Source organism: Vipera berus, assembly GCF_964194415.1.
Source record: "Vipera berus genome assembly, chromosome: 4".
Lineage (NCBI taxonomy): Eukaryota > Metazoa > Chordata > Lepidosauria > Squamata > Viperidae > Vipera > Vipera berus.
The window spans coordinates 110,258,037-110,271,320 of NC_138206.1; the positions used below are offsets into that span (position 1 = coordinate 110,258,037).

General features: G+C 47.8%; 1 protein-coding gene across 2 annotated transcripts in view; it reads left to right on the forward strand.

The window, feature by feature from the left end:
- Positions 1-13,284, forward strand: part of TBC1D4 (TBC1 domain family member 4) — a 98,094-nt gene that overhangs the window by 59,788 nt on the left and 25,022 nt on the right. The window contains exons 9-11 of one of the 2 annotated variants that reach the window (XM_081327217.1): positions 58-132; positions 3,022-3,248; positions 10,992-11,141. In XM_081327217.1, coding sequence (XP_081183343.1) covers positions 58-132; positions 3,022-3,248; positions 10,992-11,141 — 452 coding nt within the window. The remainder of the gene's footprint in view (positions 1-57; positions 133-3,021; positions 3,249-10,991; positions 11,142-13,284) is intronic. The other variant, XM_081327218.1, reaches the window with a different exon arrangement.

Here is a 13,284-nt window from a genome sequence, read left to right on the forward strand (position 1 = left end):
ACAGGAGCCACCGAGGCAGGAAAGGGATGCCACCACGTGGTCTCTTATGTCTTGCAGGGGGCCAGTCGCATGCGTGGTCGCTTGGGGAGCACGGAGAGCTTTGAAAGGTGCAACCACCTCACTTCTGACAGAGTAAGTACCAAATAGTCAATAGTGTTAAGCACCTGGGGGTGCAGATAACTAATAATCTGGCTTGCTCACTTCATACGTTAACTTTAGTGAAGCGTACAAACCAGCGTTTCCATTCCCTTCATCGGATGAGGAGAGCACATCTTTCTCCTCCTGTCCTGGCCACTTTTTACAGAGGCACAATTGAGAGCATTTTTTGTTTGTTTCTTTACTGAACCTTTATTGTCAAAGTACAACCATGTATACACTGAGATTGGCTGAGCCTCCCTTCGTGCCCTCACCACCACCACCACAATTCACAGTGACAACAAACCCACCATCTTGTTACACCATGTGAGCTAATTGCACAACACACCGGCCTCGCAAGTCAATCGTACATAAAATTATAAAAGTATTTCCTGTTCAAGATCCTAACAGCCCATAGATAGAAGCTGTTCTTCAGCCTGTTGGTGCGGCTGGCTGTACTCCTGTATCTCCTACCCAATGGTAGGAGAGTAAAGAGATACCGACCAGGATGTGAGTCGTCCCTGAGAATTTTCCTCACTCTTCCAAAGCAGCAAGCCCCGGCAATGTCATCCAGTGGTGTCAGGGGACAGCCCACAATTTCTTGTGCTGTACTCACCACCCTCTGTAATGCTTTCCTATCTGTGGCTGTCAGGCCAGCATACCAAACCACAATACAGTACGAGAGGTTGCTCTCTATAGTAAACCAGTAAAAGAGGGTCATTAGCTGTTGTTCTACCCTGTTCTTCTGCAAGACCCTGAGAAAGTGAAGTCTCTGTTGGGCCTTTCTGGCCACCTGGGTTGTATTGACTTTCCAGGTAAGATCTTCACAGAGGTAGACTCCCAGAAATTTAAAGGAGGAAACTCTCTCCACACAGCCCTCCCCAATGTAAAGTGGGGCAGGTTCCTCCTTTTTCCTCCGGAAGTCTAGCACTGTCGCTTTCGTCTTGCCGATGTTCAGGTGCAAGTTGTTGTTGCAACACCATATGGATAGTTTTTGTACCTCCCCCCTGTACGCTGTTTCATCTCCACCTGTAATAAGATCCATTACAGTGGTGTCATCTGCGAACTTAATTATCACAGTAGATGGGTCGGACGTCCACACAGAGAGTGGTAAGGACAGCTGAGCAATTTATAGGAAGCTCACTTCCCGTGATTCAGGACACTGTTTATAAGTGCTACGTGCTAAGAGCTCAAAGCATTGTTAGAGACCCCACACACCCACTTCACGGTCTGTTTCTGTTCCTCCCCTCCAGGAGGAGGTTTTGAAGTATTTATAGCAGAACTACTAGGTTCTGAAAAAGCTTTGTTCCTTACTGCATCCATCTTGTAAATTCGCAGGATTCTTCCCCCCCCCCCCGCCATGTATATGTATACATTCAAACTAGACTGTGATGTTTCTCTGTGTCATATTTCTCTGTGTGTGTATGTGGGTATATGCACAATGGTATTTTTTTGGAGAGGTGAATGCAACGAAATTTCATTTTAATGCATGCTGGTTAGTGCACATTTAAAGTGACAATAAAGTTTTTATTCTATTCTATCCTTTTATTCTAAATGGGTGGAACCGCCTAGGGTAGAAGCCGTTGCAGAAGAATCAAAGGCGCTGTTTTCCTTGTTTTTATGACAGGTAGTTCCCCATTTACAATTACTCACTTAGTGACCTTTTGAACTTACATCGGCAATGAACAAAGTGCCTCGTGATCATTCTTCACAGTTACGACCCTTGCAACATCCCCAGGGTCAGGCGGTCAAAATTCGGATGCTTAGCAACTGACTCGTATTTATGACGGCGGCAGTGTCCCGGGGTCACCCAATCCCCTCTTGTGACCTTCTGACAAGCCAAGTCAATGGGGGAGAGCCAGATTCACTTAACAGCCATGTTTACTGTCTTAATAACTGCGGCGGTTCACTTAACAAACGTGGCAAGGAAGGTCGTAAAATGGGGCAAAACTCACTGAACAGCTGTCTCACTTAGCAGTGGAAATTTTGGGTTCAGTTATCGTAAGTCGAGGACTACCTACAGTGCTTTTTTTGTTAAAAAAAAAAGGTGCCAGAACTCACGTCATACAACCCACCTTGCCTACCCTACAAGGTTCCATCCAAAAAAGGTGCCGGAACTCCGTTTTGGGTGTTTTATGACAAAAAAAAAAAAAAAGCCCTGACTACCTGTATGGTTTTTTGTTTTTTTTTTCCCAACGTTAAAGAGAACAACTGAGAGGAAAGTAAATAATAAATACCCCGGGCTTTTTTATATATGAGCAGAAAAGTTTTCTCCTGTCTACCAGCACGGGGAGCATCTGAGTGTTGTTTCCGGAAGGGATGGTCTTCTCGAGCTAAGCAGGGTGCGAGTGGCACTTTTTCCGCTCATTTCCTGTTTAAATGCTCTCTCTCTCTCTTCCTCCTACAATAGAGATTGTTTCTGCCCCTTCCCTTCCCCAGGATATAAAGGGCTGTTTGTGTGGTTTTCAATTATCCTGTCGGGTTATCCAAAGGGTGGCTAGTCACAGATGCAGCTTGGACATTGCAGGGAAATCCTGTCGGCCCCAGATCCAGGAAGCGGGCCAAGGAGTCAGCTTTGGTGAGGAGGTGGGCTCTCTGCCTGGCTTCCTCCTCTTCTTCCTCCCTCTCCAGATGGTCCTCTAGTCACGTTTGGACTCCCCGGGCTGCATTGAAGGTGGACCGACGGCCTTCGCCCTTCCGCCAGCAAAGTGGGGTTTGCCCGTTTGGTTCTTCAGCCACAAGGCGCGTCTGTCTTTGTGTGGGGAAAACCACCCCTCTCTCTCTCTCTCTCTCTCTCTCTCTCTCTCTCTCTCTCTGGCATGGGAGGTGCCTACTAGAAGGTGCGGGTCATCAGGAGAGTGCCTCATTTGTGTCTGTGGCTTGTAGGACTGCTCCTCTGGGGACTCGCCACCCTCCACGCCGCCAGCATCTCCCGTTGCCTTGGCCGGGCAGCCTTTTCCTGAAGAGGACCCCGACTCTCCCCAGTTCAGGAGACGGGCCCATACCTTTAGCCACCCGCCCTCCGCTTCCAAGAAGAGGATCACTTTCCAGGATGGGCGGTCTCAAAGCGTCCGGTCGCCCCTCCTGAGGCAGAACTCAGCCGAACAGAGCAGGTGAGTTGGGCTGGGGGGGGGAGGTGGGTTAGGGTGAGGGTCAAGTGGCTTTCTTGAGAGGAGATGCTGGCTGGATGCCCATCTGGGAGGCCACCTGAGATCCTTGGCTCAGGAAGGCCAGGACTGTTTGCAGACATGCCGATGGCCTGAAGCCGGGATGGGATCATTGCGGCGTGTTTTACGTAGCCAGGTGTACGTTTCAGATAATAAGGAAAACCATACCTCTCGGCCCAACTCTTGGCAGGCTTCTCGACAGAGATACATTTGAGTCCTTCTGAAAATGAAGGCACAAAATTCTCTGTGGAGATAATTCTCAGTCATCCCAAAGTTGCTTTTTCTTTGAAGACATTTCGCTTCCCATCCAAGAAGCTGCTTCAGCTCTGACTGGATGGCGGGGAATGGAAGGATTTATATCCCTTTGCAGATAGCTAGCTGGTCGTTTGCATTCTTTTAGAGGGTCCTTGAGGCCATTTGGAGGTTTGTCTGTCTCCTCAAGGTCACCGAGAAACTTCTTGGATAAGAAGCAAAAAAAAAAAAATGTCCTCAAAGAAAAACAAGGAAGCCCAGTTGCCACTTGAAAAAGCAGCTCTGGGATTACAAAATTGTCATTTATCCTGTGCACCCCGACAGGTGTGTTTAGTTTAAAAGAGTCACTGCCAAGATTCTACGGGTTTAAATCTCAGCCCTGAAAAAAATTAGAGAAAGCAAGGGAACATTTTCTAAAGAATGCTGGTTTCGCTTGAAATTGTGTAGCTTCATCCAGACTTGAATAGAATTCTGCTTTTTATAAATAAAACAGGGTCTCTCTCTTTTTTTTCTTTCCTTCCCCTGATTCCTTCAAAGCTGCTTCAGTCTTAAAAGGGGGGAAAGGAGCGTTTACGGTCTACTGGTGCTATTTTAAGGGGAAAAAAATAATTTGAAGCACGGATCCACCCTAAGCAAAAGAAAATTAGGAGCAAAACTGGATCAGTCCAGTTGTTCAAGGTTATGAATCAGCAGGCCCACATTCAGAAGTTGAAAGTCCGAAAAAGAAAGAAAGGGGAGGAGAAAAGAGAGATCATGTAAAGCCCAATTGTCCTCCCGCTAATCAGTCTCAAATGGTGGGGATTAAAACATTATTCTCTGCATTTCAGACCGGTCTGTGAAATGAATGAGAAGCCAGTAAGGGCCGAATCATTTCTTGGGGGGGGGGAGGAAGGGGCCTTTTGTCAGATTGCAGCGGCAACTTTTGAACACCTTCAAACGTGGCTCTGTGTGAGGAGATACAGTGGGAGTTTAATCCCTGCCTGGTTGACACACCCTCTGGCTTTCACAAAACCCAGAGGAGTTGACTCTGTGTATGCAAAGACTCTTGTGACATTGTGGGAATCTCTCTTATTGATTTCAATGGGAGACATTTCTGAGGACAAAGATCCCTTCAGGGCTTTGTCAGCCCAAACCCGGCACATTTAGGATATTTAACTCTTAAGACCCCAAGAGGTCACAAACCCTTAGTACCAAAAAGTGGGTTTATCCCTAAAATGCAGAATCTCCTCCCTTGTCAGGCTGAAATATCTGCCCAGGTTTGGGCAGAGATAGGAAACAGTGCAGTCAGATGCTACGTGGCTTTCAGAAGGTAGAAGTGTCTATGCAGATTCTCAATCAATCAGAATAGAGCTAAAAGGGACCTTGGAGGTCTTCTAGTCCAACCTCCTGCTCAAGCAGGAGATCCCATACCACCTCAGACAAGTGTCTGTCCAGTCTCTTCTTAAAAACCTCTAGTGATGAAGCACCTACAACAGGGCTCTTCAAACTTGGCCCTTTTATGACTTGTGGACTTCAACTCCCAGAATTCCTCAGCCAGGCATGCTGGCTGAGGAATTCTGGGAGTTGAAGTCCACAAGTCATAAAAGGGCCAAGTTTGAAGACTCCTGACCTACAACTTCTGGAGGCAAGCTGTTCCACTGGTTAATTGTCCTCACTGTTAGGAGGTTTCTCCTTAATTCCAAGTCGCTTCTCTCCTTGATTAGTTTCCATCCGTTGTTTCTTGTCTTGCCTTCTGGTGCTTTGGGAAATAAGTTGGCCCTCCTCTTCTTTGTGGCATCCCCTCAAATACTGGAATACTGCTATCATGTCACCCCTGGTCCTTGTTTGCTCTAGACTGGCCATACCCAATTCCTGCAGCCGTTTTTCACAAGTTTTAGTCTCCAGGCCCTTAATCATCATAGTTGTTGTTCTCTGCGCTTTTTCCAAAGTCTCAATGTTTTTTTTATATATAATGTGGTGACCTAAACTGGATGCGTTATTCCAGGTGTCGTCTTATTAAGGATTTTTAAAGCAGCGCTTATACCTCATGTCATTTTGATTCTATCCCAGTGTTTATTCAACCAAGGATCGTATTAGCTTTTTTGGCTGCTGCCACACACTGCTGGCTCATGTTTAAGTGATGATCCGCTAGGACTCCAAGGTCCCTCTCACAGTTACTGTTTTTGAGCCAGGTTTCGCCTAATCTGTACTTGCGCCTTTGGTTTTTTCCTGCCCAGGTGTAAAACCTTGCTTTTCTCTACATTAAATTTCACGTTGTTGGATAGGGCCCATTGTTCAAGTCTGTCAAGATCTTTTCAGATCCTGAGCTTGTCTTCTGGGGTGTTGGCTATTCCTGCCAGCTTAGTGTCATCTGCAGATTTGATGATCATCCACATCGCGGTTGTCCCAAAGGTGCTTTTCCAAAAGGCAATTGGACTTTCTTGGGGTTTTTTTCTTTGAAAACGTTTCACTTTAGCCCTGGTGGCGCCGTGGTTAGAATGCAGTATTGCAGACTAACTCACTGCTCACTGCCAGGAGTTCAATCCTGACAGGTCTCAAGGTTGACTCAGCCTTCCATCCTTCCGAGGTCGGTAAAATGAGGACCCAGATTGTTGGGGGCAAGATGCTGACTCTGTAAAACTGCTTGGAGAGGGCTGTAAAGCACTGTGAAGCCGTATATAAGTGTAAGTGCTATTGCTATTCTTCCTTCCCTCCTTCCTTCCTTCCTTCCTTCCTTCCTTCCTTCCTTCCTTCCTTCCTTCCTTCCTTCCTTCCTTCCTTCCTTCCTTCCCAGTGGTTGGAATACAGTATTGCAGGCTAACTCTGCCCACTGCCAGCAGTTCGATCCTCAATGGCTCAAGGTTGACTCAGCCTTCCATCCTTCCGAGGTCGGTAAAATGAGGACCCAGATTGTTGGGGGCAAGATGCTGACTCTGTAAAACTGCTTGGAGAGGGCTGTAAAGCACTGTGAAGCCGTATATAAGTGTAAGTGCTATTGCTATTCTTCCTTCCTTCCTTCCTTCCTTCCTTCCTTCCTTCCTTCCTTCCTTCCTTCCTTCCTTCCTTCCTTCCTTCCCAGTGGTTGGAATGCAGTATTGCAGGCTAACTCTGCCCACTGCCAGCAGTTCGATCCTGAACGGCTCAAGGTTGACTCAGCCTTCCATCCTTCCGAGGTCGGTAAAATGAGGACCCAGATTGTTGGGGGCAAGATGCTGACTCTGTAAAACTGCTTGGAGAGGGCTGTAAAGCACTGTGAAGCCATATATAAGTGTAAGTGCTATTGCTATCCTTCCTTCCTTCCCAGTGGTTGGAATGCAGTATTGCAGGCTAACTCTGCCCACTGCCAGCAGTTCGATCCTGAACGGCTCAAGGTTGACTCAGCCTTCCATCCTTCCGAGGTCGGTAAAATGAGAACCCAGATTGTTGGGGGCAAGATGTTGACTCTGTAAAACTGCTTGGAGAGGGCTATTAAAAGCACTGTGAAGCGGTATATAAGTCTAATCGCTATTGCTATTCTCACCCAAGAATCTTCTTCAGTTAATTTCACTGAACTGAACTGAAGAAGCTTCTTGGATGAGAAATGAAACGCTTTCAAAGGGGGGGGGGAAACAACAACCAAGAAAGCCCAGTTCCCTTTGGGACAGGAGGCAGAAGAAACTGACCAAACAGATCCAGATCTTCCTGGAACGATTGCTTCAGAAAACTAGCTTGCTGCGTCCTTGAATGGTGATAAACAGCTCAAGGGAATTGATGAGAGAGCATGGCTAAAGTGGGCCCTTTTCCTCCCTTATTTTTAGCCATTTCCCGGGCGTTTCTGCACCAGCAGCCTCTTCCAATTTACTTTTTTTTCCCTCTGCGAAAGTGGCTATCATAGCCGCTCACGGCCAAGGGCAAACATTAAGCCATTCTGAAGATCCAGGTGCTGGGCTTAGCTGATCCATTCCTCCCACGGGATCCTCTTTCCATCCTACCGACTTCTAAGGGAATAAGAACTTTTAGGCAAACTGCAGATTTCATTTCTTCTGAACTCTTTGTTTTTGAGAACAGTTGAGAAATCTGGTTTGTTTGAAATGCGATGATGGCTTTGGAAGTGGCTTGCCTCTCTGCTTTTTTTTTTTTTTTTAGTATTTTCCTCCAGCTCAGGCTGTAACCTTGCAGCACAACAGGAAACCTGAGCAATAACAGTGTTTAGTCCAGCAGCCCAGCGTTTCTTTCTTTGTCTTTGTCATGGCAAAGCTGGGGGCTCTCGCTTGCTCAGCCAGTTTTCCTAATTAAAGCGGCAATTCCCCTTGCCAGATGTTGCTTTTCCACGCGCTGTTTTTTCTTTTCTTTTTCTGGCACCGAAACAGTTCCTTCCAAGAATTGGTGAGCAGCTGGGGCTAAGAAAAAAACGCCCCAGACCTTGTTCTCCATTTTAAAAGTGGAAATAAATCTGCTGCCCCATCCTCAGAAAAACCCTGACAAATGTATATTTATTTATTCAGTGGAATTGTGTAAATAATGCTTACAATTAGATGACCTCATCATCCTGCAGAAAGTGACCGACTGTTGTGCGTTTTCTCTCTCTCTTGCACATTGCAAACAGAACAACGCCACAACCTCCACCCAACCCCCAACAAAATATTATTGCGAATGAAGGCAACGTCTCCCAGGATAAAGTTTGAGGATCCAGTCTGGGTTGGACACCGGGATCGGACATTTAGTCTTCCGAGCTTTTGGATCAGCGCTAGAGCCCGTCTTCAAGGAGCTTCTCACTAGCAGAGGGTCCCTGAGGATGGGCTTCAGCACGAGTCCAAAAGTTCAGAAGACTAAATCTCCGGTCCTGGTGACCGACCCAGATTGGATCCTAAAACATGATTGTTTTGATTCAAAGCAGGCTCTGCACAATGCTTGGAAATGCAAGTGTGTGAGAATCTGTGAGCGTGTGCATAAATCACTGTAAAATTTTTCATCTAGCACAGGGGTCCCCAAACCCCCGGTTTGTCCACACAAACAAGCAAAGCCCCATCTGTGGGACGCAGGCAGCACACAAAACCATGCACTCTCCAGTCCGAGGAAAAACCTTTCTCCACAGAACCGGTCCCTGATGCCCAAAAGGTTGGGGACCTCTGATCTAGCACAGGGGTCCCCAACCCCCGGTCTGTGGACCGGCAGCTGTCCGTGGCATGCCAGAAACCAGTCTGCGCAAACGAGAGAAGCCCCATCCGTAGGATGCAGGTAGCACAAAAAAAACCCACACCCCACCCGATCCACATTAAAACCTCTCTCCACACAAGTGGTCCCTGGTGCCCAAAAAAGGTTGGGGGCCGCTGATCTAGCAGATAGTGACTTTGCTTGTAATTTAAAGGCGAGGGCCTGAAGGTCACATGCGTGTGAGGGAAGAGCAGTCATTTAGGGGTCCCCCATTCATTGTGAGGCGGTCTCCCCAAAAGAGGGTTTAGGGCGTTCAGCCCACATTTTTGGCCACAGCTTCACCTTCCAGGTACTGTTTATTCGATCACCCACTCTGCTGAGGGAGAGCTATCTGTGAAGGAAGCCATCCACCGACTCCAATTCTACTTGAGGACCACACGGCTAAACTTGGATTTTAACCCCTTGGCTGCGTTCTGGTGTGGGGCCCGCCCTCTTCAGTTTAGTAAACTCCTTATCCCCAGCTCAGCTCATTTGCACAGAATGGGACAACTCGCCAGGGCAACTTGCCGTGGCCAGCTCACCCCAAGGCAACGTGCCTCAGGACAAATACAAAAGCGAGGGGGTCCTTGGTGCTTTCTGAGCTCACTCGTTTTCTTGCAGATGTTTCATTTCCCAAACGAGGCACTGATGACGCTACCTAGTTTGGGGTCATGAAACCTCTGCAAGAAAACGACCAAGCTCAGAGAGTACCAAAGGAAACCCTCCTCCCCCCCGCCCCACTCATTTCAGCCCTGAGCTACAAATATTCTCCTTTATAAACAGAAACGTTAAGTTAATTTCAACGGAACCCTGGCTAATAATGAAATAAAAGTCTATCTGGAAATACGAGAGTTACAATTGTTTCGATGAAAACGTGGTCGCCAGTGTTAAAAGTAACTAAAAGAAACAATGCAGCGTTGAGTTGTCCCGCGGCGAGTTGGCCACAGTACGTTGGCTGCAGTGAGTTGGCTGTGGAGAGTTGCTCTGGATCCCATTTGTATGCTGTTTTGGTGACAATGCCCAGATGCAGCTCGGCTTAACTGTGCCCTTTTGTGCAGTGGGTGTAGACCAGGGCTTTTCAACCAGTGGTACAGGTACCACCTGTGGTGCATTGGCACCTAGCAGGTGGTACATGACCATCCTAGAAAAGTGGTAGCTGGGAAGGGGAATGAGCACAAGCCTGAGCGAGAGCCGGCTGGAGCTGCAGGGCTGTCAGGGCTTAGCGGAAGCGCCAGGATCAGTGCCAGGCTCCAGATGGATCTCGGTGCTGATCCTGCCACTTCTGCTGAGCCCAGAAGCGCCAATCAGCCGGAATGTTGCAGCATTTCCAGGGTCTTCTGATTTACATTCAGATGCTTGGCAGCTGATTCATATTTATGACGGTCGCAGTGTCCCAGGGTCATGCGAAGTGACCGAAACCTACTGCAACCACCCAGCAGACGGGGGGGGCGGGGGGATAAAAACCAAACACCCCACCCCCTCCCTCGCTGCTAATCCTCAACAAAATTGCTCACAACAATGAAAACCTCGGACAGGAGGAAGAACGCTGCTGGGCAGGCAGGCAGGCGTCTTGCTCGGTTGTGGCTTGGGGGGGCGCTGTTTTCCGTGCCATTGTAACTTCGAACAGTCACTAAGCGAACTGTTGTAAGTCGAGGACTACCTGTACTTCATCACATTTTTTCCCTTTTTTTTCTTTTTCTTTTTGGTCATCAAGTTTTCGACACCTTGCTAGGCGACTGGTGGTACCCGGATGAGGCCATATCCCAGTGATTGCGAACCTTTTAGAGACCGAGTGCCCAAACTGCAACCCAAAACCCACTTATGTATCATCGGGTGCCGGGTGGGTGTGGCCAATTGTATGGGCATGGCGCATTGCGTGGGCGTGGCTGTGGTGGTAACGGCAGACTGGGTGGGACTAAAAACTTCAATCAATCAATCAGTTCTAACTTTGCGAGATCTTTTCCCCCCCCCCACCAGAAGTGGAAATTGATTGTTTGAACCTTTTTTTTTTTGCACACGGCGGTGGAGGCCTAAAGCAAAAAAGGTTTTATAAAACCCAGCTGAAGGCCTAGGACTGAGGCGCCGCCGCCTGCTCCCGCAGAGAAGGCTCTGTATGCCACCTGTGGCACGCGTGCCATAGGTTTGCCACTACGGCCACATCCTAGAAGTGGTACAATGGGTAAAAAGATTGAAAAGACCTAGTATAGACGAGAGGTTGGGCCCCCCCTTAAAGGCTGGACTAGAACTTACCGCTCTCCTTTTTTTTTTCTTATTGCCTGCTGCCAGGCTGGCAGTTGCCCGACGTACCCGCTGTGAGAGTGAGTCTTCAGTGCCTCCCAGGCTCTCTTCTTCTTTCTCTGCCCCTTCTTTCCTGAAAAGCTTCTATCATAGTTCTGGGAAGCCGGCTTCTCCGCCTGAAGGTGATCCCACCAGGAGGTGAGACCGCTAATCCTGCCCGCCTGCTCTGCTGCATTTCCCACCCATCTGGCTTGCCAGAGCCTGACTGGCCGCTTAGGGAACATCTCATGAGCATCCCTGCCTGATGCACTCCGCGGACAAAACGTCTTCAAAGCTGCAGGCGGAGGATGGGCTTCACGTGGCCCCACGCTCGCCAACGCTGACGCCATTTTGGGTCACATCAACATTGCCGACCCAGAGAGAGAGAGAGAGAGAGAGAGAGAGAGAGAGAGAGAGAGATACGCCAGGGTCCTTCCTAGCCTCACTCAGATTGTAAACCTGTATTCCTTTTAAAAGCCAACCCTGTAAGTAAGTCTCTGGGGCTTCCTCACAGGTCTCTCTTTGTCTACTCTCTCGTCCTGGAAGGGTGTGGAAGGATTTTTTTTTCTTCCTCCCCCAATCCTTTTGGGGTTTGGGGTCAGGACAGACAACTTGGCAGCTTCTCCTGACAGTGGGTTCCACTAGCAATTTGAGCACCCGATGCTTAATAGCGGAGGTTAACTTACCCGAGTTTGTAGAACTTGCCTGACCTTGAAAAAAAAGCTATTTGATTTTTATTTTTATTTTTATTTTTTTTAATCAGCAGCTTGGGTTTACATTATTGCTGGTTAATATAAAAGTGTTTACCGTTCAGAGTTTTTTGGGGTATGGGAAGCACCGGCAATGTTGATCTTTTTTTGTGTGTGTGGTCCCTCTACTAATGAGCATTTCTATAATTTTGCTGTGTGGCAAACTGTGATGAATCTTGGCATGTTTTCTAACACTGCAAATAGCACAGTTTCCAGCCATCTGCAGCCACCTGTAGGTGTGCGCTCTGGGCCCAGTGTCTCATTTTCACAGTGCACTTTTTAATCAGCCAGCTAAGCTTCATGCAGGACACAGTGGGAGGTTTCAGGCATGTTTTGATTCAGGGGTGGGGGGGTTGGATGGAGGAAGATGCCTCCAATCTTTTTTTAAAAGTGTGGCTTGATTGTCTTGTTGCTTATGAACCCAGCTGGTAAAGGTAAAGGTAAAGGTTCCCCCGCACATGAGTGCTAGTCGTTTCCGACTCTAGGGGCCGGTGCTCATCTCCCTTTCAAAGCCAAAGAGCCAGCGCTTGTCCGAGGACGTCTCCGTGGTCATGTGGCTGGCATGACTAGACGCCAAAGGCGCACGGAACGCTGTTACCTTCCCACCGTAGTGGTCCCTATTTTTCTACTTGCATTTTTACATGCTTTCGAACAGCTAGGTTGGCAGAAGCTGGGACGAGTACCAGGCGCTCACTCTGTTACGTGGCACTCGGGATTCGACCCGCCAAACTGCCGACTTTCTGATCGACAAGCTCAGCGTCCTAACCCACTGAGCCACCGCGTCCCTATCAGCTGTTAAATTAGCTTAATTGAATTAAAATTACTTGCTGACCATCTCATGGTTCAAGGCACTCCGAGCTATTTCCGGAGTCCACCTCTCTGGTTTTTACGCTTCTGTGTAATTCCTGGGCTGTGGAGGGACCTTCATGGTGTCAACACTGAAGCTTAAGGAACAAGAATGGAAGATGTAGACATTCAGTCTGCCTCGTTAGTTTATGATTTAGTGATGGAGCGCCCACGATTTCTGAAGGCAAAATGTTTCACTGGTTAATTGTCCTCGCTTTTAGGAAGTTTCTCCTTAATTCCAGGTTGCTTCTCTCTTTGGTCAGTTTCCAACCAGCGTATTAAACATTTTTGACTTCCTATGAATTCCATACAATTAAAAGTTTTAACATATCTGGATCTACCTTCTCTTGAATTGGGACTTACCAGCGCCCTCTAGTCTAAACGAAGACGTAAGACCTCTTTATTCGGTTAATCTAGATGAGAGCCACAGCAGTCACTCCAACATACTTTTTTCTTCCTTGTGATGGTCTCTAGGCTCTAGAACACTAAAAAGGTTTCTGCAGATTTCAGGGAGAAGCAGTCAGAACGTAGTGTGGGATTGGCTGCCCTTGTAAGGTTGCCAACTGGTTGTTCCTCTATTACAAAGTTGCTCGGAGTCATCGCTCAGTCAAAACCAATAGAAAGTTCTTCTTTCTCTTCCAAGCCGCTTGGAGTAGAAACGAGCACTTTCGGCTGGCTGTAACTGAATTGGTTGGTGTATCACCTTT